Here is a 24,806-nt window from a genome sequence, read left to right as displayed (position 1 = left end):
GACACAACATTCAGGAGGGTTATTAGCTTTATTTCCTTTCCCCATTTCCCACACCGAACAGTTCTGGACATGCACTGCTGATGGACAGCACCGCTTTCACTTCAGCAGTGAAGACTCTGCTGACACCCCGTCCCTCCCAGCACCGGAACTGTTTCATCCTCGGCAGGACAGAGCCTGAGGAATCCCAGCTCCTCCTCCTCTCTAGGATAAAGGGGTTTCCATCCTCGTGTGTTTTTCCCTTTAGTCACCCAGGACATGAGGGATGCTCTGCTTCAGGATTTCCAGGAGGGGGAACACCAGCTCTGCCAGCAAGGGAGAGCAGAACACATCGTCCATTTTCAGATTTTTCCCTGTTGTTTGGGCTGAAACTCTCCAGGTGTGTCACACCTGCTCCGTGGTGACGGGGAGGCGGCAGAGAGGAAGCAGCTCAGGATGGGGCAGAGCAAACCAGAGAGCAGAGCCCTGTAACAGCCCTGAAACACTCCCCATCCCCGGAATGTCCCAGGCCAGGCTGGACGGGGCTTGGAGCAAGCTGGGATAGTGGAAGGTGTCCCTGCCCATGGCAAAGGTGGAACGGGACGGGCTTTAAGGTCCCTCCCAGCCCGAACCAGTCTGGGATTCTGTGAGTCTCTGAACAGTGTTGGTGTTGCTGGACACTGCAGATGCCCAGATCTAAAACGTGACCGTGGTTTTGACTCAGCACGAAAGTTGCTGCAGCAGATGTTAAAGCCATCATGTGATTGCCGAGTGTCACCCGGGCTGGCAGCGGGGGAGGCGCAACCCGCGGGGACACAGGGCACAGGGGTGTGAAGCCAACAGCCTGGCAGACAATCCCTTTTTGTTTGCTTTGCCTTTTGGATCGAATGCCGTGAACACGCCCAGCTAAACAGGCAGATATGACACAGCAGCCCCGCAGCTTTAGGGAGAGCTCCCCGTTCCGAGGCGGGGTCTGCAGCCCCGCAGCCCCGAGCACAGGGGCCGCCCCTCGCCCTGCTCGCCCCGCACTTACTCAGCCCAGGCTCCCGGCAGGACGCTGCCCCGGGCCCGGCCGGCCCCGCCCGGCGACAGCGACTCCAGGTAGATCCCGCCGGGGACCAGGAGGGTGCCCAGAGCGTCCTGGGCTCTGCTCAGCCGCAGCCGCGCCGCGTCCCGCGGGCATCCCCGCAGCTCCCCCGAGCGGGGCACCAGGAGTACACGCAGCTCCCGCCGGGCCGGGGCCCCGGCCTCCGCCGCTGCCGCCATCCTCCTCCTCTTTCTCCTTCTCAGAGCCGCCCGACACCCCTGCCCCGGGCCGCCGCCATCTTGGCGGGGCCGCCCCTCGTTCCGGTCAGCTGGACGGCGCCGAGCCGCGACTACAACTCCCAGCAGGCACCGCGACTGTCGCTCGCGTCTTTAAGCAAAATGTTCTTTAAGCTGAAGTCTCTGTATCTTTTCTCTGCCCCTGTCCCTTCCTCTGATCTCTCTTGCAGATGGACCCCCATGGCACCATTTTCACCTTCAGCCCCTCTTTTAAACGCAAATAGATGTTCTCAGGCAGATAGGCGGGTTCATGTAAACTTCAGTGTATAAATTCTCCCGATTTTTACTCCCTGCCGTGCGTGATTTGTGAAACACCTCCCCCATGCACCGTGCGCAGAATAAACAACGTCTCCTTTCTCAGCCTGACTCTGTCCGTGCTTAGAGCGTTCCTACAACACGGCAACGCCGCGTCCGTGGCTCCCTGCGGCCGGTGACCCGCCCGCGGCCGCCCCGGGGCTCTCCGTGCGCCGCCCCCCAGGCCGCGGCTCCGCGCGGCGACAGCGAGGACGGGGAACGGCCCCGCCCCGGGCCCGCCCCTGGGCGGGGCTCCGCCGCAGGATCTCCGCGCCCATTGCTCCTTCCCCAGGCCCCGCCCCGCCCGCCATTGCCCGGCCCCGCCCCGCCCCACGCGGAAGTGCCGCGGCCCGCGGGCCCATGGCGGAGCGGGGTCATGTCGCTGGTGCTGGCGCTGCTCTCGCAGGCGCTGAGCCGGGTGTGGCGGAGCCCCGCGAGTAGGGCTCGCCATGCCCCCCCGAGCCGCGCCATGGAGCACGACAGGGCCATCGAGGTCTACGGTGACTGCTGGGGCTGGAGGGCGCGAGGGCCGTGGGGCGGGGGCTGTGAGGGGCCGGGGGGAGCCCTGGGGCTGTTCCAGATTTGCCCTTGGGGGGGCTGAGGTGGGGGAACCACGCCGGTCCTGAGGGGCTCAGAGCGGTGAGGGGGCCCCGAGGGGCTGGAGGTGCTCCATGTGGGGCAGGGAGAAGGGGCCGTGTTTGGCTTATTTGGCTCGTTTGTTGTGGCTTCCAAAGAGGAGCAACATCAACAGTGCCGGGAAGGTGGGTGCTCATAAAAATACCTTTTATTAAATCCAGGGAAGATACCTTATTGTTGCTCACTTGTCTCGTGCCTCAGATATAATCCGGACTATCCGGGACCCGGAGAAGCCGAACACTTTGGAAGAACTGGAAGTGGTGACAGAAAACTGTGTGGAAGTGCAGGAGATAGGGGAGGATGAATATCTGGTCATCATCAGGTTTACACCAACAGTACCTCATTGTTCCTTGGCCACTCTCATCGGTGAGATTTGTTTAATTAAATGAGAAACAAAGAGCACAAGCTTAATTGGAGGTTGTCTGGATACCATCAGTCCCAGTTCAGATTCAGTGTTGCCTGGCTCTGTTGGTTTGACCAGGAACTGCATCTTGAGACTCCAATTATCAGTGTAACCAAACCAAAAACCAAACCAAGCAAAAAAACCCCAAATCCAGAGAAATGGGGACATCCATCTGTTTGTGTCGTGTTAGGGAATCTCTTCAAAGAGAACCTCTCAAAACTCTGCTGGAAAGTGGTACAAAAGTCCTTTGTATTCTCCAAGTTACTTCATTAATGTTATTAATTGACAATTTCTCAGCTCTTAGTTCAAAAAAAAGAAAAAACAAAAACCTGCAACTTTCTGCTTGTCCCCTTTCCCTCCCCTGTGGGCTGTTCTTCATTCTCACACATGCCCAAAAATCTCCACATGCTATCCAAGAATCCCCAAAAAGTCTTGATCCATCAGGAGTTGGAAAGGAATTAAGTTGAATGAGAATTTACACTGGCTTATTTTTCCTTTTTATTTTTTTTTTTTTATGATTTGTGGTGAGATTTCATCTGAAAATGTCACATCTGAGAGCTCTGACATGATTTGTTTAAATGTGCCAATGTTAGAAACTCAAAATATCAATACGAAGATTTCTCAGTGTGTTTTAAGATTAGAGATCAAGTATTTAATTCAGTGAGGAAATTACTGTACTTATGCCCAAATAATTTATGTTGGGTTTTTTAATAAATATTGAAGAACAACCCAGGCACTCCCCTGAGTACAGACGCAGCCACAGGATGGTTGGGAGGCTGTATGAAAAATACCAAAGAAAGCTGAGAATACAGGAATTTGTCTCTATTTGGTGTTTGTAGGAGGTGTTTAGAGAGCAGAGACCTCCCAGCCTTGTAAGGCAGGTCAGAACTTACCTGAGAAGCTGCACCCAAAGGGTCAAACCAAGAATTATTTAGTCCCTCTGTGGCTTGTGCTGCTCTGAATACAAAAGGACATTATCAGTTACACTGATTGTTAAATATGGATTCTCTGAATATGCACCTCAAACCTCGAATTTTACAGGAAAATCTCTTTTGTGTTCTGTTTTAACAGGCCTTTGTTTAAGAATAAAACTTCAGAGATGTTTGCCTTTTAGACATAAGGTAAAGTGCCTGGTTTGAAGCCTATTTTAAACTGCATGAATGAATGGCAACCTCCCTAAATTAAACACAGCGATTTACAGACCTTTAGAGACTTGACCAAAACAATTTGAAGAATAAATTAACTACCTGAGGATTTCTGCTGTTGATTTTTGGGTGGTTGTTTTGTTTTTAGAGCTCCCTCCTCCCAGCTGAAGAGTGTAAAGGGAGCTCTATCCACCAGTCCCCTCCTGTAGCAGCAGAGGTGACAGGCACTGTGTTTGGGGGGGACAGTGTTTTACCTTCAGGAGGGAATATATTCCACTGTTGTGGTGCTCCTAACACTGCTGATCTCTCTCTAGCTGGAAATCTACATTTCTGAGGGCACACATTCCACTGAGGAGGACAGTGAGTAGAGCCTGTGCATGCTGCTGCTTCAGCCTCTTTGTGCTCTGTGGGGTGCTCTCCTCCCCTGCCTTCCCAGAAATTAATACCCTGTGAAAGCTTGAAAACCAAACAGCATCGAGGTGTTTCCAAAGCTGTGGTGACTCTGTGACCACCTGCTTGTTGCTGGTTTGGTTTTATAACAAAACTCCCTCCGTTCTTGCAGGCATTGTGTTTGGAACAAAAGGAGGTGCTGCTGAATAATTAACATGAAGAGGTGCCTCACCCATTGATCTCGCTGTCCTAAAACCTGCACAACAAAAATTGATGTTTCTCAGTCAGTTTTTGATGTAAAGCTTGCAGGACATGGATGTTCTGCACAGCCAGAGTCAGGCACTGCCTTAAGCAGCCGTGGAGTCCAGGCAGTGCCCTGGGCTTGAGCATTCAGTGTCTGGCAAAAATAGGTTGTTTTGGTTAAATAGCTAGAAACTGAACCTGGAGAACCTGGGCTACTAATTTATCATTAATTTCACTCTTGATTTTGGGACATGTCATTGGATCACCTTACATGCTTTTCCTAAACTAGAAAAGTGACAAGAATTACTGATGTCCAGTGGTTGTTTTGTTGTGACTGAGCTTTCATTTACCTCGTTCCCCATTTCCCAGTAATCCTCCTTGTAATGTCCTTTTCCCCTGAGCATCCCCACGCCCTCGGCTGTCCCTGGGAGCCCCTGATCCCCCCTCTCCCGGGTGTTTTGCAGTCAACAAGCAGATCAATGACAAGGAGAGGGTGGCAGCGGCGATGGAGAACCCGAACCTGCGGGAGATCGTGGAGCAGTGCGTGACTGAACCCGACTAGGGACACTGCTCCTGGGGACAGCCCTGCTGCAGACTGAGGAAAATTATAATAATCAAGGCCTTGAGTTTAATACTTGAGTTCTTTTTACTTTCCCACATGTTTTTTAAAGACAAATTGTTTATAAGATAGATTTAAATTATGAGGAATCAGTCTCTAAAGAAAGTCCAGTGTATAGTGCTAAGAGTTTGTAATTTTTGGTGTCCAGAGGAATATTTTGTGATTCAAAGCAACACATCTGCATTGCCTTCTGAGAGACATTGTGATATAAATTCAGTTTTGCAAGTTAAATTTCTACATTGTTTCAATCACTGCACTGTAAAAATAAAACAGATTCTTGTACTGAAATGCTGCTTTCTGGGTCATGAATCTGGTTTTTTTCTTAAGGATTAAGTTTAGATTTCTATTAGAGAAATTAATTTCATTCAGCTTCTTTGGTGTTGATAAACATTAAAGCTGAAATTAATTCACAAAAGAATTTGGAGCTGAGGGACTGGACTAGAACAAGGAGATTTTTACTGGGACACAATTCCTGCTAAATATTTGTGCTCTTTTCCCTGTTGATGTTACACATTTCTGATTCTGGAAGCTTTGCTTTATAACCACCCTGAGGCTGATGGTTCCATATGGACAAGATCTTGCCAGTTTGATCCTGGTTTTCCTTCCGACTTTCCTGCAGAGTGGGAGGTGAGAGCATCCCACAGCCCCTCCTTCTGCTGGCTCCCACTCCCCTGTTCCCTGTCACTGCTCCCTGACTAAGCTTACCTGGAGCATCCAGAACATTTCCAGCTGCCCCGCGTTTCTCACTGGAGACATTCCCCAGGGTTCCATTGCAGCTCTGGATCTGCAAATTCTCTTTGCCTGAGAATTAGGCAGTTCCCTCCCAGCTCCTCCTCCCAGTGCAGTGGTGTTCAGGATCTGCTCTAGTGGCTCCTGAGGGATTTAAGGTGCTGCTCCTCCCTGGAGTACTCCAGTGGCTTGTGGCTGGTTCCATGGTGAGAGATCCTTGGAGCGCAGTGCAAACATCTGTTGTGATTTCAGGGATTTGTAGCCATTTTAATAATCCCCATAAAGCTTTCCTGAGGGCATGGAACGATGGAATGGACTCCAGTGTTACGAACAGGGGGAACGTTCTCCTTGGTAAACCAGTGAACTGCTCCATGGCACAGCAAGGCCCCTCTCCTCAAGTGCCAAGTTAGCTGAAAAAATTAATTGGGGGGGGCGGGGGGACTTGTAGAAAGGTGGGGGAGAGAACAGTTCTTGCACATAAGAAGAAATACTTCTCTTAACTTCAGTTACTCAGCTTCAATTAAATTTTAATTAAATTTCAAGCTCCTTTGCACCCCCATGGACAAATGTGCCAGCACGGGGGGACACATGTCCTGCATTCCAGCCCACTGCTGGGAAGGATCCAGGCAGGTAACTCCTGCAGGGATGGATCAAACGCTCCAGGGAGTCTGAGCTGCCATTATCTGTTGGCTTCTTTCCTGGAATTTGCATTTTTTTTTCTCTCTCCAGCAGGGGGGTTGATATTTTCTTTTCAGAATGCAGATATCTCTGCCAGCAAGGAGGTTCTGTCGATCCTGTAGCCACAAGATAGCGGCTCCTCTCCTTGGATGAGCTCCTGGGGGCTCTCTGTCCCCACTGCCCTTGCACAGCTCGGTGGCACCACCAGAATGGCATTCCCAGCTCTTACAAAAGCTTGGAGGACAGGGAATAGGATGCTCTGGTGACCATGACTCTCCTTGCTTCTGCAGTGCCCTGGGATCCTTAGCCTTGAGGGGTTTGTGCTGAGGCACAGAGGTTAAAAGTTCTCCAGAGCAAACATTTGGGGAAATGGGTCAGATCCCAAAACCAGGCCTCTGAAACCAGGAATATTCCCGGCTCCTCAGGGAGTGGATGATTGCTGGGGCACTGGGAGGTGCTGGGTGCACTCCCCAGGAACTGCTGCAGTTTCCAGCATTTCCCTTGTAACTGGGCTTGAGCTCTTTGTCCATCCCCGTCGCTGCTGCCCCACAGACAGGGCTGAGTAGAGGCTTTGCTGCCATCGGGCTTTGGGGACACCGTGGGGGTGACAGAGGAATAGCCAGGGAGCAGGAGACACCGGAGAGAACAGCTCCAGGGGGATCCCATCGGGCAACATTTGAGGTGCTGGAGGAACACGGGATGTTCCTGGAAGAACACGGGATGTTTCTCCAAAGCCGGGAAGACACACACGGGTCACCGCCCTCACCTGGATCTCCAAGTACTAAAATTGTTCCTTCGGATTAAGAATCCTTTGCATTTACAGCAGGGAAAGACAACTGCAGAGGGCACCAGCAACCCACGGCTCTGCTGTGTCGGGAGGAGCATCCCCACCCGCCTGGCTCCGGGGCCATCCCGGGAACCGAGCGGGCTCCCCCGGTGCCCGTCACCAGCAGCACCCCTGCGGCTGCAGAGCCATCCAGGTGTGCTTGCTGGAGAAGCTCTGGACAAGCTGGGAGGTGGAGGAACGGACAGTGCAGGGTTTGAGCTGAGCTGTGGCGGTTCTGTCCTTTCGGTGCTGTTTTCTGTGGTAAATCACGGAATACTTGGAGCTGGAAGAGGCTTGACTCTCTCCCCGCCACGGGGGCCCCAGGTATCCCGGCAGGAGGGTGCGTTCCCGGGGTTACACCTCTCCAGAGGCTCAGAGCAGCCCGGCAGGTGCCTGCAGGGGCGGGAGAGGAGCAGAGAGCACAGCAAACCCCCAGCACTCGGAGCTGCGGGGAATTCAGCCGGGGCAGCTGCTGGCGGGTACCTTCCTTCCCATCAAATTGCACTCCAAGGAGGAGGGAGCACCCCGAGCCCAGGTTTAGCTCCTGGCTTGCCTCAAACCTCAGCATAGCACAGAGACCATTCCCCACCTTCACTCCCCCCAGACAGAGCCAGCATCATCCTTCTGCCCCTTTGCCAGCCCCCTGACATGCAAAGGGATTTACAGCAGCCTCTGGACTTCCAGCTGGCGTTTCCAGGTCTGAAATCCCGTTTCCATGCCAGACCCCCAGGCTGCGGGTCCTTGCAAAGAGGAGTAAGGGCGGAGGAAGAGGGACGGGGGCTGTTCTGCTGCCCCGCCGGCCCCAGGGCCGCGTAAAGGGCTCGTGTTTGCACACACTTTACTCGGGAGGTAACTATTACTCATCACACATGGCAGCGGAGCAGTTGCGTGAAGAGACAGAGCTATTTTTAGCAGGTAGATGTTTCTAAATGTTTACACCCGGCTGACCCTTCCCTCAGTGCAGCTCGGGGGCCGGGGGCTGTGGGTTTGTGGCAGCCCTGCCCAGGCTCTGGGGAGCCTCCCTCCCCTCCCACAGCACATGTGGAACAGCTTTGGTGAATTTCCCAACCAAATGGTTGCTCTGGGTGAGCAAACACACCGTGCCTTGGTACCAGCTGAGGAGCAGGGCAGCTCCTTTCCCTCCCTCCCCTCCCCTCCTCCCGTTTTCTGTGCTTTACTTCCCACCGGGAATGTCCTGTCTCTGCAACAGGCACTCCCAGGATGAGCTGCTGGAGCAGCACTCCGAGGTGGGTGGATGAAGGCTGTTCCTCACCGGAGCAGTTGGCAGGGATCAGCTGCCAATTAAAATCCAAACAAAAAGATAAACCAGTGGAATTTTTCAAATCCTTCCCTTGCTGTCCTGGCTTTGCTGCCCCTCTGTGCTGTGCCTGTGAACCCTTTCTGTGTAGCTCAAGGAGGTTTTAAGAACAAGAGAAAATAAATCTTTTATTATTATCTGGAGAGGACAGGTGGGAGTTGAGCTGTTCCCGGTTCCACTGAATTCACTGCCTCCTCTCCTGCCCGGGTTGGGACAGTGCCCCTCCCCAGTCCATGCAGCTGATGATGCACTGATGACCCCTCTGGCTCCTTGGGAATTAAAATGCTCCAGCTGAGATCATCTGGGCTGGACAGAGGCCCTTGGTGAGGTCTGAGAGCTGCAAACCACAGGTGCTCTGCCAGCAGAGCTGGCGGCTCCCAGGGCTGCGGAAGCGCTTGGAGTGTTCCCGTGGATCTGAGACACAAACAAGCTCCTGCAAAAGCAGCTGCTGCTTCCCAGTTAACAAGCTCCTCTTCCTTCCTGTCTCCAGTATGGAAATGTCTGGAGGTGACCAAGGGAGTCACAAAAATCTGATTTCCGATCTGAAGCCTAAGACTCTCTCAGAGAGTCTTTCAGGAGATCATGGAATCACGGAATGGTTTGGGTGGGAAGGGAGCTTAAAGCCCATCCAGTTCCACCCCCTGCCATGGGGAGGAACTGGGTGGGCTTCAAGCTCCCTTCCCACCCAAACCATTCCATGATCCTATTTCAAACATCTTTTGATCCATGAGCCCTTTCCTCCTTCCCTTTTGCCCCACTGCAGCAGCTCTGTCTGACTAACATCCTGCTTGTGTTGAGACAATAAAAGCATCTTTAGAAGAAGAAAAAAGGCATTTCTATATCTCATCCAACCCTGCCCTCTGTCAGTGGGAAACCATTCCCCCTCTCCAGGCCCTTGTGAAGAGCCTCCTTCCAGAGACACTCACTGGAGGTGTCTCACTGCAAGAAAATATTGCAGATACTTTAGCCAGATGTGTGCTCCTGTCACTGATAATGCAGTTTCTGTGCTGGTGGGAGGCCTGGCTTGTTGTGTGGCTAAAAATCAGATGAATTGCCCTTCATACAGAAATTCCCACACTGTGATCCAACCTTCTCCAGCCTCAGTGCCCACACACCCCTCAGGCACTGCTGGGCTCGGGGGCTACTGTGGTTTGGGTTTGCAGTAAATCCTGCAGCTCCTGGCCCAGGTGCTTGGGAATGGGCTTGGCTCAGCCCTTCCCAGAGGGACACCCCGGCCCAGGGCTCTGTTGTGACAGCTGAAGGTCACAGCAGGGCTGGGGCCACCACACTCTGCAAACCCCAGTGCCTGGTGGGGCTGGCCCTTCCGGGGACACCAATTTGGGGCTGAAACAGGAAGGTTTGGGGTTGAAATTGAGAGGTTTCTGGTTGAAAGGAAAAGGTTCTTCCTGGCTGCTGCATTTCCCTGTGCCAAAGAGACACAAAGGTCCTGCTAGGGACCCCAGGGACATGAGGCATAGGTGGGCACTGGGCTCTGGCCATGGCCTGGTGTCCCACAGGAGGGATTATCCCATGCCTCAACCAGCCACAGATGGGACCCTGCACATGGAAAGGCACTGCAGGAGGGGCTCACCAGATCCTGTAACACAGATCTGCAGAACTGATTTACCCCATCAACCCAGCTCATAAGTTTTAATCAACACATTCCAGTTGCAAACACGAGCTGTGAATAATTTTCAGATGCAAACTGATCGTTCCTTCCTGCTGCCAGTGCCTGAACCACCTCAAATTAACTGAAAACTCCCTCAGAATTCCCCAAGGGGAAGAGAAAATGTGAAACCCACCTGTTTCCTTCAGTAACTGTTTAATTTAACACACTCATGAGCTGTGGCCATCAGACCCCAACACAAGGGTTGTCCCTCTGCAATCCCGGGAGGGTGACAGGGTGGGGGACAGATGGTGCTGGGGACAAAGAAACCAGGACTGAACACAGGCTCTTGGAACATAAAAAATTTACATCACCTTGGAACAGAATAAAGCACAAATGGTGAAGTCACGGCTTGTGTTTTACATACAAATCGCACACAGGAATTTCCCTGTTTGGACTGAGTGTTGCTCCTGACAGCCCAGGGAGATGCATCTGGAGCTGTGCAGCCTGGGACGGGCTCCAGCCTGACTCTGCCCAGTGCAGGGAGTGTTGCCCCTAAAGGTCCCCCAGTTTTTGGGCATCCTCCACAGCCTGAAGAGTAATAGGGAAAGGAATTCCTACCTAAATGCTCCTGCCCACCTTCAGAGACCAACCTGCCAGCAAACCCTCCCCAAGACAGGGAGGGATTCATTCCCACACCGCTCCGAGAGCAGGCGGTAGGGGCTGTGCCTCAGAGTAAATTGGATATTCTAGTTAAAAATCAGCTAACCTTAACAGAGGAGAATCTAGATAAGCAGGAAAAAAAGGGTTTAGCCTGTAAGGCCACAGAAAAACACCTTAACTGAGCATTAAACTGCTACACATACAGAAATCCAGGGGCTGAGCATTGGCTGCCCACGAAGGAGGGGATGTGCCACCCACTGCCAGGGCAGCTTCCCTCTCCTGCCCACATACATGCAAGGGAATGAGCTGGTGGACTCCAAACCTTGGTGTCCCTGATGATCCCCTCTGCTCCAGAGGGACACAGCAATGGGTTTGGCAGAGAAAGCCAGCAGTGGGGAGATGGGGTACAGAGCCCTGCACACCCCCAACTGAAGCTGAAACTTTAGTCCTCTGCCCTGTCTCCACTTCTTAAATTAAATCTATTTAGCTTCAGTGCATAAACATTTTTATGAAAATTACAGGAATGGGTTGCCAGCTTCAAGTCCCTTAAAGGAAAAAAATCCCTACCCCAAAGGGTCGGCAGAGCCAGCAAAATGCTGGATGCTCACTTCAGATATATAAAAATAATAATAAAAGTCAAGGTTTGTGCTGGCCAGCCAACACCTTCGAGAGGCTGCAAATGTCAAATGATAGCACCATAAGCATTTCTGAGAGGTCTTCCCCAAATTATTGCTGTTTTCAGCTCCCCTTCCCCAAAAAGCCTCCCTGCTGGTCCCCCAGGGCAGCGTGACCCCGACAGGTCATGGAATCTCTGTCAGGAGCAGCGGGATCTGCACCCCCAGCCCCACCAGCCCCACTGATGGTTTGAGCACCATTAGAGAGTAGCACGAATTAGAGAGCCCGGGGCCTCCCTGGGCAGTGGCAGAGCCACCAGTCCTGGCCGTGGCTCAGCAGCCACAGGGAGCCACCGCGGATCCCGGCGCCCTCGGGACGGTCCTGTCACCTCCGGGAGAGCCGCTCGTCGCCGCGGTCCCGGCCGGGCCCTGCCAGCAGCCCGTGCTGGCGGCAGCTCCGGCAGCACTGGACGTGGACGGTGGGCAGGTGGCACCTGCCCAGCAGCCGCAGCGTCTGGCAGAAGGCGAAGGTCAGGCGGTCACGCTCGCAGGGGACACCTGGAGGGCAGAGAGGAGGACAAGGAGGGTGTCAGTGCCAGTGCCACCAGGGTCATCAGGTGTCTGATGTGAAAATGTCCCTGCACATGGCAGGGGGTGGAATGAGATGATCATTAAGGTCCCTTCCAACCCAAACAGTTCCAGGATTCTATGGAAGCTGGCACTGGCTGGAGAGACACAGACAGAGCTCCCCCAGCGCAGAGCCCTCCTGCACCTGGGCACTGCCGTGCAGGGACGTGCCGTGGCATTTCCCATTCCCAGCAGAAACCACACCTGTGCTGCTTCTGGCAGCTCCAAAACATCTTCCCCGGGCAGCAATGCTCCCAGGAACAGAGGTGAGGTGCAGGGGGACAAACCCCCCTGTACTGACACCTCCTGCCAGTCCCCAGCCCCCCCCCCCAGTGCCAGCAGAGTGGCAGAAAGGCCAGCATTCCTCTTCCTTTGAATTGTTTAGGTTATTTTGAGCACCTGCATCATCTGGTTCGCTTCCTGCAGGTGTCCTGCAGACCTCAGAACAACGCTGGAGCTGCTCTGAGGATGGACTTTGTTTTGGGAACGGCTGCTCCAGTGGCAGCCCCGGCTCTGCTGTGGGGGAGTGCCCGGGCAGCTGCAGCAGCGACCGTGCTGCCCACGGGCCACAGCCTGGCCGCCCCAGCTGAGTCACCCCCAGGCTGAGCAAACTGTTTGCAGGAACTGTTTCCTCTCTTCAAACCGTCTGGAAATCCCAGCTCCCACTCCAGGGCCAGGAGCAGCAGGTCAGGGGTTTGGGTTTCACAGCGAGCACTGCCCAGGGAGTGAGAGGGTGGGCGGGACATCCCACCTAAAACTGCCTCACACCTGCCACCCCACGGATCCCATGGGCTGCTGTGAGACATCATCCCATGAGTGATGTGGGACATGCATCCCAGGGAAGAGGCTGGGATGTGGCAAGGAGGGGAGAGCCCTCCCTGCACGATCAGCAGCCCCAGCTCCACAACCAGCCAGACCAGGCTCCACCAGGCCCCGCCTGGGCTCAGTCCAGCAGCAGGCACCCACCACCAAATACACGCTGTTTCTATGAATACATAGTTGGTTTGTTTGAACTTCTGATTTCCTCCTTCTCTAATTTATCTCAGAGCAAGGCACGACTCCCTGAGCCTGCAGCTTCTCATCCAGTGGTATAACACTTGCTTAAATTACACCAACTCAAAAAGGAGCCTCAGCTTAAAATCCGTGATTCTGTGATTCCAATTTTACCTCCTGTACAAGGAATTAAAATAAATGACAGCTTTTCTCTGGAAAAGGGCAGAGTTGATGCACTCTGGGGCCAACCCCCCCCATTGCTTCTCCCTGGGCACCGTCCACCAGGACCATGCAGAGCAGGGGCAGAAATGGGGCAGGTAAATGGGCTTTTCTCTTTCTCAGGACACTTCTCTGCAGGGGAAACACCAGGACTGAGCCAGGGGAGCTCTCGCTGACCATTGCCCCTCGGCCTGTCCCCTCTGGGAACAAAGGCTGTGCCGAGGGAATGGCTGCTGCCCCGATTCCCACGGGATGAGCCGACCCGCGGCCGATGTGAAGGACGCGGCAGATGCAGAGCAGAGACTTCTCCCCTGGTTTGGAATTTCAGTCACAGCCCCCTCCCCCAGCCCAGCAGTGAGAAGGTCACTACACTGCTCTAAAATTTATTTTCTGTTTCAGCTGAGGTATTTCCTCTCTGCCTCCCAAGCTGCAGCTCTTTGTGCCTGGCCAGAGCATCCCTCTGTCCCAAAAAAGCCATTTATCACCAGCACTGCTGGATCCAACAGTGCTGACAGAGTGCGATTGAGGGGATCCCGGCTTCACAGCACCCCTCCAGGCTGGGGGCTCGCTCCAGCCCCTGTGTGCTGGGATTTTCCCTGCTGGGTGAGCAGAGCAGATAAGAAATCTCCGCACAGCCCGGTGAGGGCCAGGCCAGGAGTGCAGCACATCCCAGACCTGCTGTGAGAGCACTGGAGCCATCGGGAAAAGGGAAGTACTTGCTGGTGCTATGCTCCACTGGGCTCTCAGGATAATATTCCCTGGGAGCATCCCTGTGGCTCCACAAGGCACCCCCTGAACCCCCAGGGCCCTGTTGCATTGGGATGTTGGAGCACAGGAATACAGGTATTCCTGCTTGTTGCAGGACAGGGATGGCTCAGCAGGGCTCCTAAAACACCTCAGGGGTGTTCCATGAGAGTGGGAATCAGCCTGGATGCCCATGAATGGGTGGGAATGTCCTGGGTAGTGGTGGGGGATGCTCTGCCTGGGCAGACCCTGCCCAGCCCCTCGGTATTTTTAGCACTCACTGGGTTTATCGCAGCTTCCTAGAAAGTTATTTATGGATCACAACCAAGCTGCCTCCTGCCTTCCCTGGAAAGAGCTGTGAAGGCCAGGCTGCTGGAGGCTCACACTGAGAGGCTGCTTTCCAGGCTTGGAGTGACGGTTTAGCTCTTTCCTGATCCCCTTCCAGCGGGTCAGCACCCTGGGCCTGTCAGGAAATTCCTGTTCCTGCGCCATGCCCAGGCAGCAATGAGCCCACCCTGCCAGGGGTTACTGCTCTCTGAACACCTCCTTATTCACAAAGGTATGGGATTACTGTGGAAAACAGCTGGGATGGGCTTGGGGATGGGGGAGAAGAGCCACCACCCTTGGCTGGAGGCTCTGCTGACCTTACAGGAGACCCCGGCAGGACCCCAGGGGTCCAAAGCAAAATGACCTCATAGAATCATAAAACACCTGAATTGGAAGGGACCCACAGGGATCATTCAGGCCCTGCACAGGACACCCCCACAATCCCACCCTGTGCCTGAGAGCATTTTCCAAGTGCTCCCTGAACTCGGTGAAGTCAATGGGAGTTGCTGAGGGGTTGAGTTCCCATCACTTTCCCAGATCCTGATGCAGTCTCAGGGTGGATGTGTGCAGGGTCAGGCTCAGGTCTGAAACTCTTGGCCGAGCTCATGATTCCTCCCTGGAATTCTGTCTTCGGCAAGGGAAAGTGTAATAAGCGCTTAATTTGTCAGCTCTTCAGAGGGGGACCTACAGAACCCACCCAATTTTCATTTAATCCTTTTACTGCTATTTCTTTCTGGTAACAATTTTTTTATATAATCCTCACACTTCATTTGGACACACGTTCCATAAGTCCATGCCAAATTTTAGGCTAAAGAAATAGCTTAAAGCAGGGCTTTAAAAATCCAGGCTAAGTCAGCACATTAGAGACTGAAAACCCCCACTTTTTTTTGGGCTGTTTTTTTAGGTCGGTGTGGAAGTTGCTTTAAATTTCATTTAAGCTTCTGCCAGCCAGACCTAAGCTTTTACTTTTATTCCTGGGAAAAATAAACTTCCTGGAACACGTTTTGTAAAAACAAGGAAAGGTTGAGCTGGTTGAGCTTAGAGCTGAGCTAGCAAATCCAGGGAATTAGGCTGCTGACCTCTGGCCCTTGGGATGCTCTCAGAGCCAGGGCTGAATTTAACAAGTAAATTATCCCAGGGTCCTGCTCTGGGGCCGAGGTGCCTCCCTGTGGTCTCTGGTCAGCATGATGGGATGGATGGGATGGATGGGATGTACCCCCAGCTGCCAGCTTGGCCTGCACAGGCTGGCACTGACACGGCCACAGCTGGGAAAACTGGGAGAAAACCACAAACCCCCCAGTTTTCAGGTGTCAGTCCTGCTGCCGGCAACATCTTTCTCCTACATTTTATCAAAAGAGGGAGTCCTTTCCAGAGCATCCCTTTCCCACTGACTCCTGTTGTTAATTAGCAGTTAATTAATTGCTCTCCATGCCTCACTCAGCAGCACCTCCTGGCCTCACCACTCAGATAGGGACTTACATGCTCAAATGACAGAGAAAATTAGGATTTGCTGCAATTATTTCCCCCATGGATCCCTTGTGGACAAACTCTGTGACTTGCAGAACCATGAACAATTTCACTTCCTTACTGAGAGCAAGCAGGAGCACCACATTTAATTGCCAACTAATCTTGCGGCAACTCGAGATCCAGCCAGCCCTGGATAATGAGCCGGCAAACGGGAGCAGTTGGAGAGTGATGGGTGTCTGGGATTGACCCAGTGTGAGCAGGGGCTTCATTCTTTGGCCCCCCCCAGGCATTGCTGCTCCCACAGCCCCCCAGCACGATCCCCCGTGCTGGCTGCTCCTGGGACACGGGGCTGAGCTCCTGGGACACGGGGCTGAGCTCCATCCCGCTGCTTTGTCCCGCTCCCAGAGGAACTGCACCGCTTTATACACACTTGTCCTTGAGCCAGTGAAGTCTTTACCTCACCCCTCTGGAATTCCAAGCTGAGACACCTGTGGAACAGCCGTGTTTGCTGTTGGAGCCAAGAACTGGCCCCATCACCTGCCTGGGGCAAATTTGGGGAACTCAGAGACCTCCCTGGTATTGGATCTGGAGAAATGATTCCTTCCATGGCATGACCACAACGAGCACCTGCGGCTGCCCTGCTCTGTCCTGAGCAGGGATGTGTCACCACCACCAGGGTCTGCTCAAAAGCCGTGTCCAGCACAGCCCCCACCCTGCAGTGACCAGCCAAGTGACCAGCTCCGTTCATCCCCTGCTTCCTCCTCCTGTATGCAGCAATTCCCACTTTTCTGGTTTAAACCTCTCTGATCTGCTGGATAAACTGCAGCAGGTTCTTCCAGGCCCTCATGCAGGACCTGGGGCTCAGCTCCTTTCCAAGATGCCATAAACAATTCCCAGATAAATGTCCCTAGCCTCTGGAGCATCACATGGAGGCACTGGGGTGCCCACGGCTCTGAAGCTCCCAGGAGCTATCTAGGGACACACTCACAGCTGGCTGCAGCTGTAAAACAGCAGCCACATTCAAAAATAACCTCGGTGGAATCTTCAATTAATTTATAACCTGGCAACAGCTCAGGACTCTGGTTCTAATTAATCCCGACCTCCTTTAATTGAGGAGCCGATTGCTGTGAGATGTTTGTTTGTGCTTCATCTGTTTCATCTCTGCTCAAAATCCATCTGATAATGGCTTGAACATTTAAACCCTTCTGGGGTTATTGGCAATTTTGTGTCCAGTGAGGACATTGCCACTCACAGACCCAGCCCTGGCTCTGCTGGTACCAGAGCACCTGATGCCAGAAGAGGGAGAGGTTCCTTGTGCTCCTCACAGCAACATGGATCGCTCCAGCCTGAATCCATCTTGTGCAGTAAAGATCCCTTAAAGCACAGGAAAGGGCTGAGTTACATTTATGTCTTTCTGGGAGCCTTTGACTGTGCATTTACACATCTGGGATTTCCTGCCATGTGAAAGTTTTGTTCCCCTTCATGCTTTGGCTGGAAACGTTTGTATTTCCAAGAGGCGTTTCCTGCCCTGGGCTGCAGCCAGAGCATTTATGTCATTTTTGATCCAGGATTTTACCAGTTATTTGTGTGCTTCCTACACATCTCAGTGGTTATTCTGGTCTGGCCTTGGCTCCACAGCTCTCATCACCAAGCCTGGCATGGAAATTTTCCCCTGACCAAAACAGCCGGAACCGCACACTGTTTCTTGAGCAGGGCTGACTCATCATTTCCTAAATACTGGAGTGTCCCATGGCCCTGCAAATGCTCCAAAAAGGAGCAGATTAATGGCTAAAAACATCCTGATGGCCAACAGAGCCAGTGCCCAAATCCCAGTTAATCAAAGCTAACGTTCCTGCCCGCTCTGGAATAGGTGTTAGGAGGAACACCCTGGACATGGGATAAACACAAAGAGCTGGAAGGGTGACATGGGTGTCCCAGGCTGCAGAGGGCACCTGCATGGATGCAGCCATGGATCCAGCTCCTCTACTCCAGGCACCAGCTACTGCTGCCTCCCCTGCCCACCCTGCTCCATCTCTCAGCCCTCCCTGTATCCAACAAACCTCCTGGAGGTCCAACAATACTTTCTGGGCAGCCAAAGAGCTTTTCTTTTGCACAGACACATTAAAAAGATAAAGCTGATAAATGATTGACATGCTGATATCAGTGACACCTAATCCCTTATGATATTGCTTTTCTGTAAATGCTGTTAACCCTTGCAGCCCCCAGACTTCTGTCTCCCAGGGAACTGCCTGGTGCTTGGGATGTATCTGTGAGTGGAGGAGGCAGGAGAAGCCAAGTGAATGCCCGTGGTGTAGCCAAGCACTGTGGCTGCAGCACGGCAGTTAAATGAAAAATGGGTTAAAACGGGGCTGGCTCCCTGGGGCACTTGCTCAGACACACCTGAAGATGCTGGAGAACTCCTCCTTTATTCCATTTTCTAATGCTGGGCCCAGCTTGTTTCACAAGTCTTGTGTTTTGGGACTTTACCACTAAACAGGTTCCTGAGAGCTCCATCACTGGCTATTCCCCTCTGCCCTCCTTTTCCTGAATGCCCCTTGCCCCTGAATGGGGTCCCTTCACCCCACAGCCCAAGGGGTCCCTCGGGTGTCCCTGTGCTGGGTGACGCTGCTGACTCCAACAAGCACATCCCAGCTCACATCTGTGCCAGCAAAACCCTGCTTGGCCCCTTGAGGGACGGATGCTCCGGACATTTACAGACGGTTATAACATTCCCACTTAATTATCAATTACCCAAGTCAGCCTTACACAATCCATGTATGAAACACTCGCTCTATCTCCCCACAGACTTCCCACATCATTTTTCAGACTGGTTTTGACTGCTGCTCACCCGGCTCGGAGCTGCTGCAGTCCTGGGGGTTGCACTTCTGGGTGCTCTCTGGCCAGGGCTCGTGGTCGCACAGGCTGCTGTCCTCCTCGGCCACCCCCGTCCTGGTGTCGATGCACTTGACCTGGCGCCGCTGGATGCCCCCTCCGCAGGGAGCCGAGCACTGCGGGAGCGGCACCCCGGGGTCAGGCTGGGGGACCCCTCCCCGTGTCCCGCAGAGCCCCCAGCGCCACCGCAGCGCTCGGGAGGGCTGGGATCCCCCCGTTCGCTGCAATTCCCCGTGGAGGGGAACAGCCCCCGCTCACCTGCCCCCAGGACCCCACCACCCAGGTGGTGCAGGGCTGGGTGTTGCAGGGCCGGGTGCTGTTGGGCCGCAGCGTCTCCTCGCAGCGCCCCGGCTCCGGGCACGTCACCAGCCGCGCCTGCTCCCCGCCGCCACACGGCTCCGAGCACTGCGGGACACAGCGGGCAGCGCCGTCAGGGGCTGAGCGCTGCAGCCGCTCTGCCCTGGAGACAGCTGGGCGTCTTCGCCTGGAGAGGAGAAGGCTCCAGGGAGAGCTCAGAGCCCCTTCCAGGGCCTAAAGGGGCTCCAGGAGAGCTGGAGAGGGACTGGGGACAAGGCATGGAGGGACAGGACACAGGGAATGGGTTCCCGCTGCCAGAGGACAGGCGTAGATGGGATGCTGGGAAGGAATTGTTTCCTGTGAGGGGGTGAGGCCCTGGCACAGGGTGCCCAGAGCAGCTGTGGCTGCCCCTGGATCCCTGGCAGTGTCCAAGGCCAGGCTGGATGGGACTTGGAGCAGGCTGGGATAGTGGAAGGTGTCCGTGCTCTGGCAGGGGATGGGATGAGCTGTGCCCCCGGCCAGCCCCTACCTCTCTCCAGGAGGACGTGTACCAGTCCAGACACGGCACGCTCTGGCACGGCAGCTGTGCCGGGGGCTGGGAGAGCACGGCCTGGCAGTGGAAGGGCCGCAGCAGCCGCTGGTCTCTGGTGTCGATGCAGTGAACATCCCGAACCTTTGTGCCCCTGCCGCAGCTCCTGGAGCACTGGGAAAGGACACAGCACCACGCTGGGGAAGGGCAGTGAGGGCCGGTGCAGGGGGAATCCCTGTGGGAATGGGAGGTGACCCCAGGGACAAGCTCTGCATTGGGATGGGTTGAGTTGACACTCAACCTCCTTTCCCCTCTTGCTCTACGCCAAGCTAGAGCAGTGTGCAGTTCATCTGTCACTATCACCCCTCTGAAACCAGGAGGTTTCCAGTTGTGACAAGCACAGTCTTTATGCCTTAAAGAATTGATGATCCCAAGGAACAGCAATGACCCAGAGCAAGGAGGGCTGTTCCCCATCACCAAACCTACCGAATTCACCCAACCCAACTGCAAGCATCCCCTGGCAGTGCAGAGTGGCCAGAACATTGTCCAGAGACTGACAAATCATAGAACCACAGAATGGTTTGGGAAGGACCTTAAAGACCATCTTGTTCCAAGCCCCTACCATGGGATGACACCCACTAGACCAGGCTGCCCAGTTCCACCCAACCTAGCCTTTCAAATCACTTTGTTTAGCTTTTGCAAATTCCTGACGTTTTTTACCAGCCCAAGAGCAGGAAAAATGAAAATACTGTGGGATGAGCAGTTTAAACTCTGTGGCAAGTGCAAACCTCCACCATCTGCCTCTGTGAGCCATGGGGCAAGAGCCCTCCCCAGGAGCAGGTGTGACCCCACACCCGCCTTGTCCCGTGCGTTTTGGGGATACTCCGTCCCGGCAGGTTCCCTTACCTTGCTCCAGTTGCCCACACGCCAGGCTGAGCAGGGTCTCAGGGAGCACCTCCGGGCAGGGACGGGCCTGTCGGCCGCGGCACAGCCACTGTCACTGCCGCTGCTGCAGCGCACGGGCCTCCACACCGCGCCCACACCGCACGTGGCCGAGCACTGCAACACAGGGATCCTGCTGCTCTGTATCCCGACGCCCCTGACCCCCCAGCTCTGGGTCTGGCCAAGGAGGGAGCCTGCTGACCCAGCAGAAAGGTCCCTGGGCACTCAGCTCCTGCCTCTTCCATGGGCACTGGGAGGGTGCTGGGTAAACTGGGGCTGTGGGATGATGTGGGGAGAGGACCTTTCCCCGCTAAGCAATCCCACATCAGGCAGCTCTCAGCCCAGGGAAGGAGGAGGAACATGCTCCTCCATAGCCCATTCCAGTTGTTTCTTTCTAATCCTTCCTCTCCCTCCTTAGTGTTTGCTCCCAGGAGGATTCCCATGGCCACGGCTGCCCACAGCTCAGGGGAAAATGGGGCAGCACCCTGGGCCTGGGGGTGCCTTTCACTTTTGGTTACCAGTTGTCTCTTAACTAGCACCAATGACCCCAGCCACTGACTGCTGCCAAGAGCAATGTCCCAGAGCCAGCCAGGACAGGGACAGGTCTCACATCCATACTGGCCATGTCATATTTTTAACAGGGCTCACCACGTACCTCACTCCAGTTCCCGACCTCCCAGCTGGGCTTGGCAGTGGCTGCTGCGGTGGTCGATGGTGGAAGCAGAGCCTCCTCCTCCTCCAGCCTCTTCTCCCAGAGTGGGGGGGGCAAAGGGGTGGGCTGGGACAACTCGTGTCCCCCGTCACTGGAGGCAGATGTCCCTGGGGGTGCCCATGGTGAGGGTTCCTTTGGTGCAGTGACGCTGAGTGGGGTCCCATGGGAGGTCAGCTTGGTGTGGGGCAATGCTGGATCTGGGAGCTGGGACACCCCCTCTGTCCCCCATTCCAGGGGGAACTCTGCTGTGTGGGCAGGTGGGCCATGAGCTGGGGCTGTGGGCATGGCTGGGGCCAGGGCATCCTGCTGGGTGAGGCCACTGGAGGTGAGCTGGGTGGCTGGCCCGGGCATGGCAGGGGACAAGGACACTGGAGGGGCTGTTGTGGCCACTGAGGGGGTTGAGGAGGGGGCTGTGGGGCTGTGGAGCTCTAGCTGGTGCCCTCCCTGCCCCACGGGGGCCACATCAGCACCCACAGGAGGGGGACTCACAGCAGGATGGGGGCTGCCAGCACTCCCTGCCACCTCCCAGCCCGAGGCCTGTGGAGTGGGCAAGGAGAGATCTACTTTCTCCATCCCACGGGATTGCCCACCTGCCTGCGTGTCCAACATCCCCTCTGGCATTCCTGCCCACCCGTGCTGCCCCGTGGGCTGGGGAGCTGCACCATTAATGTCTCTGGTGATGGCCAGACCCATTTCCCTGGAGTCCTCGTGGCTTCTCCCTGCAGACCCAGCCATGCCATATCCCTCTGTGCTCACAAGGCCATCGCCGCCGCTGCCCACCGCTCCCGGCCCATGGGACACATCCACATCAGCACTGCCCCAGCCCGTGGGCACTGGATCAGCTGGGTGGGGATCCCAGGGAGCGAGGCCATGGACTGGGGCATCCTGCCCAGGGCTGGTCCTGGTGGGCACAGCTTGGTGGGGTTCATCCCAGGGCAGGTGGCCGCGGCTTTTTGCAGAGTTGCGGCTCACGGAGCTCTGGGTGGGTGGGTGGTGCTCAGAGTGGGGCACAAGCACTGTATCCTCCCCCTCCTCACCCAAAAAGCCAGGGGTGGTGTGTCTGGGAGTGACTGATCCCACATCCTCAGGGACCACACTCAGGAGGTCATTCGTGGCTAAATCCCCAGGCTCTGTCTCTTGCTCATCCACAGGAGCAGAAGTGTTTTCCTCACTGGTGCCCTCGCTCTCTCCTCCCAGGTCGGTGGTGAGCATGGCCTCAGTGGGCAGCTCCAGGGGCCCCTCCGTGTCATCAGTGCTCAGCTCTGGCTTTGGCTCCTCACCTTTGGTCTCCTTCTCCATGAAGGGATAGTAAGACAGATCCTCATGGAAGTTGATAAAGTTATAATCGTAGTAAAAATCATCAACAAAGACATTTCCCTTCCTGGCTGAGAAGTCCTCCTCGGTGATGACATTGACATCATTGGACTCCGGGATGTTTGGGATTAAGGGGTTAAATTTAGCAATGTGGTTGCTGGGGATGTAATGGATTTCATTAAATATCTCCCTGCTGGAGGAGCCGCTGCCAGACCAGTCCGCATTGCCACCATCCCATTTCTTCTGGCACTGTGGCAAGGAGCAAAGCCTTTCAGGGCTGGGTCTCTCCGCAGGGTCACACGCAGCCCCGGTGCTGTTGCTGCAGTGGACAGGGCGTCTCTGGGTCCCGTTTCCACAGGTCACGGAGCACTGGGAAGGGAAGAGAGAGGGACAGGTCTGCAGGGCCAGGCCAGGAGCGGTGTCCATGCCCTCACCGGTGCTCCCTCTGTGAGGGCTCCATTGTCCCCTGTGCCACAGTGCTTTGGGCACGGGGCTCCATGTCACTCTGCCTGCTCCCACCACCCTCCTGGGTCCCTGGACAGCTCCTGTGCCAGTCCCACTTGTGGGGTACTGGTCACACTGGTAAGCAGAGCATAACTGCCCAAATTGCCCTCTGGGGCTTCCCCCGTTGCAGACCATCACAGAGCAGGGCTGGTGCTGCGCGGACTTTGCTCAGGGTGATCCTTGACCTGCACTCCAGCCAGAAGCAGTTTTCCCAGGAGATGGACTTTGGGAAGGGCAGGGGTAAGATGATCTAATAAGTCTTTCTTGTGACCTATTGCCATGAATTGCATCTCTTCTTGTAGAAGAGCATTCTTTGAAGCAGAGAATAACAACATGGGCGTTGTCCGAGTAGGGAAAAAGCAAAGGTCAGGAGGGAGCTTTGTTGGGGACACCCTGTCCCCCCATAATGGGCTCTTTGACATGGATCAGTACAAAAGAATCTGAGAAGCTGGAAAGGAGAACAGCAGCATTTTCTGCTGCATTTGGGGCTTGGAGCAACCTGGCCTTGTGAAAGGTGTCCCTGCCCATGGCAGGGGGGTGGAACGAGATGAGCTTTAAGGTCCCACCCCAGAGCGCTCCAGGATTCTCTGGCAACACCACGTGGCCACCACCAGGCATTTCCAGGAGCTGGAATCAAACACTACCGCACACCAACACCTGTGAGAGGGCTGCAAGGAGCTGCTCCTCCCCCTGGGATGGCACTGCCAAACCAGGGAAAACAGAGGTCAACTCCCACAAAGCTGAAACTTCCCAGCAAAGGCCACCAGCTCAATCCAGGAGATAACTCCAGGTATCACAGCCCTTGCAGGGGGGAAGGAGGGAGGTTATTTACCAAGGCTGGGTTATCAGGAAAGCCCTTGGGACACAGATAAGGAGTGAGGGCTGCTAGGAGCCTTGTGTGGGAACACACCAAGCTTTCCAGGAGGGTTCAGCCTTGGGCAGGAGGCATCAGGGCTGGCTGGCACGGCAGGATGTGCTCCTGCCAGGTCACAGCCATCCTGTTTGCGAACTAATGAACAACAAACCAGCCTTCTGATTGCTTTAGCTTCTTTGGAAAGTCCATACAGCTGGATGTACAGTGCTTCAGGGTCCTTCTAAGGCACTAAGTCCCAGTGTTTACACAGTTTGTTGGCCACCCAAGCCCCAGAGAGCCCCTCTGGCGTGGCAGTGCCGGGTGCTCCGGTGCTGGATGGGCACGTGTCCTGCCTGGGCTCTGCACGGACAAAGGTGCCCCACCCTGCTGGTACTGCTGACAGAAGGACCACGGTTCTGGCTTCCAAGCCCCTCCAATTCCCCTACTTGTAGTGGTGGTGGAAATGGAAAAGAAAGAGGGCTCTCCCTTTAAATTAAAGGACAGAAAAATTACAGAACCTCAAAATCCCAACCACATTTCTCTTGGGCTCACAAATCCATTGGTGCCAGCACCACAGAGGACGACTGTGAGGGCTGGGGCTGGCCCTGCCCAGCACTGACCCACCAACAAGCCATAATTTTCCTGTTAAACCATTGCATCCATCTTTCTCAGCCCTTAATTGTGGCTTTTGTGGGCCCCTAGAAAAATAATTGCAACTTGCTCTCATCTAGCCTTCAAATTCTCCGTTCACATTTGACTCCATTTGTTCCTTAGCAACAAGCTCTGTTCCCAGGCTCTCTCTTTTCTCTCCTGATATTTGTCTTCACTCTGAACACTTTTGGAACGGCTGCTTAAATTAGGAGTTATAATTTTCTGGTTGAAACCCTCAGCCTGTGGTTAAGCTGATTCACAGAAACACAAAA

The 24,806-nt window shown here is 54.6% G+C and overlaps 3 protein-coding genes across 3 annotated transcripts in view; 1 reads left to right on the top strand and 2 right to left on the bottom strand.

The window, feature by feature from the left end:
• SPG11 (SPG11 vesicle trafficking associated, spatacsin) overlaps positions 1–1,598 on the bottom strand; it is a 28,176-nt gene extending 26,578 nt beyond the window's left edge. Inside the window, exon 1 of the mRNA XM_042039726.1 lies at positions 1,010–1,598. Coding sequence (XP_041895660.1) covers positions 1,010–1,242 — 233 coding nt within the window. The 5' untranslated portion in view covers positions 1,243–1,598. The remainder of the gene's footprint in view (positions 1–1,009) is intronic.
• Positions 1,599–1,908: 310 nt separating this feature from the next.
• On the top strand, positions 1,909–5,317 carry CIAO2A (cytosolic iron-sulfur assembly component 2A). The gene is made up of 5 exons (XM_042039552.1): positions 1,909–2,093; positions 2,431–2,595; positions 3,704–3,753; positions 4,092–4,137; positions 4,875–5,317. Exons 1-5 carry the CDS (start codon positions 1,970–1,972, stop codon positions 4,970–4,972), a joined length of 483 nt encoding a protein of 160 aa, XP_041895486.1. The 5' UTR covers positions 1,909–1,969; the 3' UTR covers positions 4,973–5,317.
• A 5,068-nt stretch (positions 5,318–10,385) lies between these two features.
• Positions 10,386–24,806, bottom strand: part of ADAMTS7 (ADAM metallopeptidase with thrombospondin type 1 motif 7) — a gene marked incomplete at its 5' end in the record, with an annotated part of 34,136 nt that continues 19,715 nt past the window's right edge. The window contains 6 exons of the mRNA XM_042039593.1: positions 10,386–12,021; positions 18,689–18,848; positions 18,991–19,137; positions 19,559–19,732; positions 20,465–20,617; positions 21,156–22,895. Coding sequence (XP_041895527.1) covers positions 11,849–12,021; positions 18,689–18,848; positions 18,991–19,137; positions 19,559–19,732; positions 20,465–20,617; positions 21,156–22,895 — 2,547 coding nt within the window. The remainder of the gene's footprint in view (positions 12,022–18,688; positions 18,849–18,990; positions 19,138–19,558; positions 19,733–20,464; positions 20,618–21,155; positions 22,896–24,806) is intronic.

The sequence above is a fragment of the Corvus kubaryi genome, unplaced genomic scaffold, assembly GCF_017639235.1.
Source record: "Corvus kubaryi isolate FWS band 111438036 unplaced genomic scaffold, C.kubaryi_AGA036_p1.0 37394, whole genome shotgun sequence".
Classification (NCBI taxonomy): Eukaryota; Metazoa; Chordata; class Aves; order Passeriformes; family Corvidae; genus Corvus; species Corvus kubaryi.
The sequence above is the reverse complement of the archived record's forward strand: the minus strand, read 5'-3'. Positions and strand labels throughout refer to the sequence as shown.

Excerpts from the sequence above, each read along its gene's own strand:
- CIAO2A (XM_042039552.1), top strand. The coding sequence starts at position 1,970 with ATGTCGCTGGTGCTGGCGCTGCTCTCGCAGGCGCTGAGCCGGGTGTGG. Across the intron at positions 3,754-4,091 it reads GTTTGCCTTTTAGACATAAG|CTGGAAATCTACATTTCTGA; the intron begins GTAAAGTGCCTG and ends ATCTCTCTCTAG. Across the intron at positions 4,138-4,874 it reads ACATTCCACTGAGGAGGACA|TCAACAAGCAGATCAATGAC; the intron begins GTGAGTAGAGCC and ends GGTGTTTTGCAG.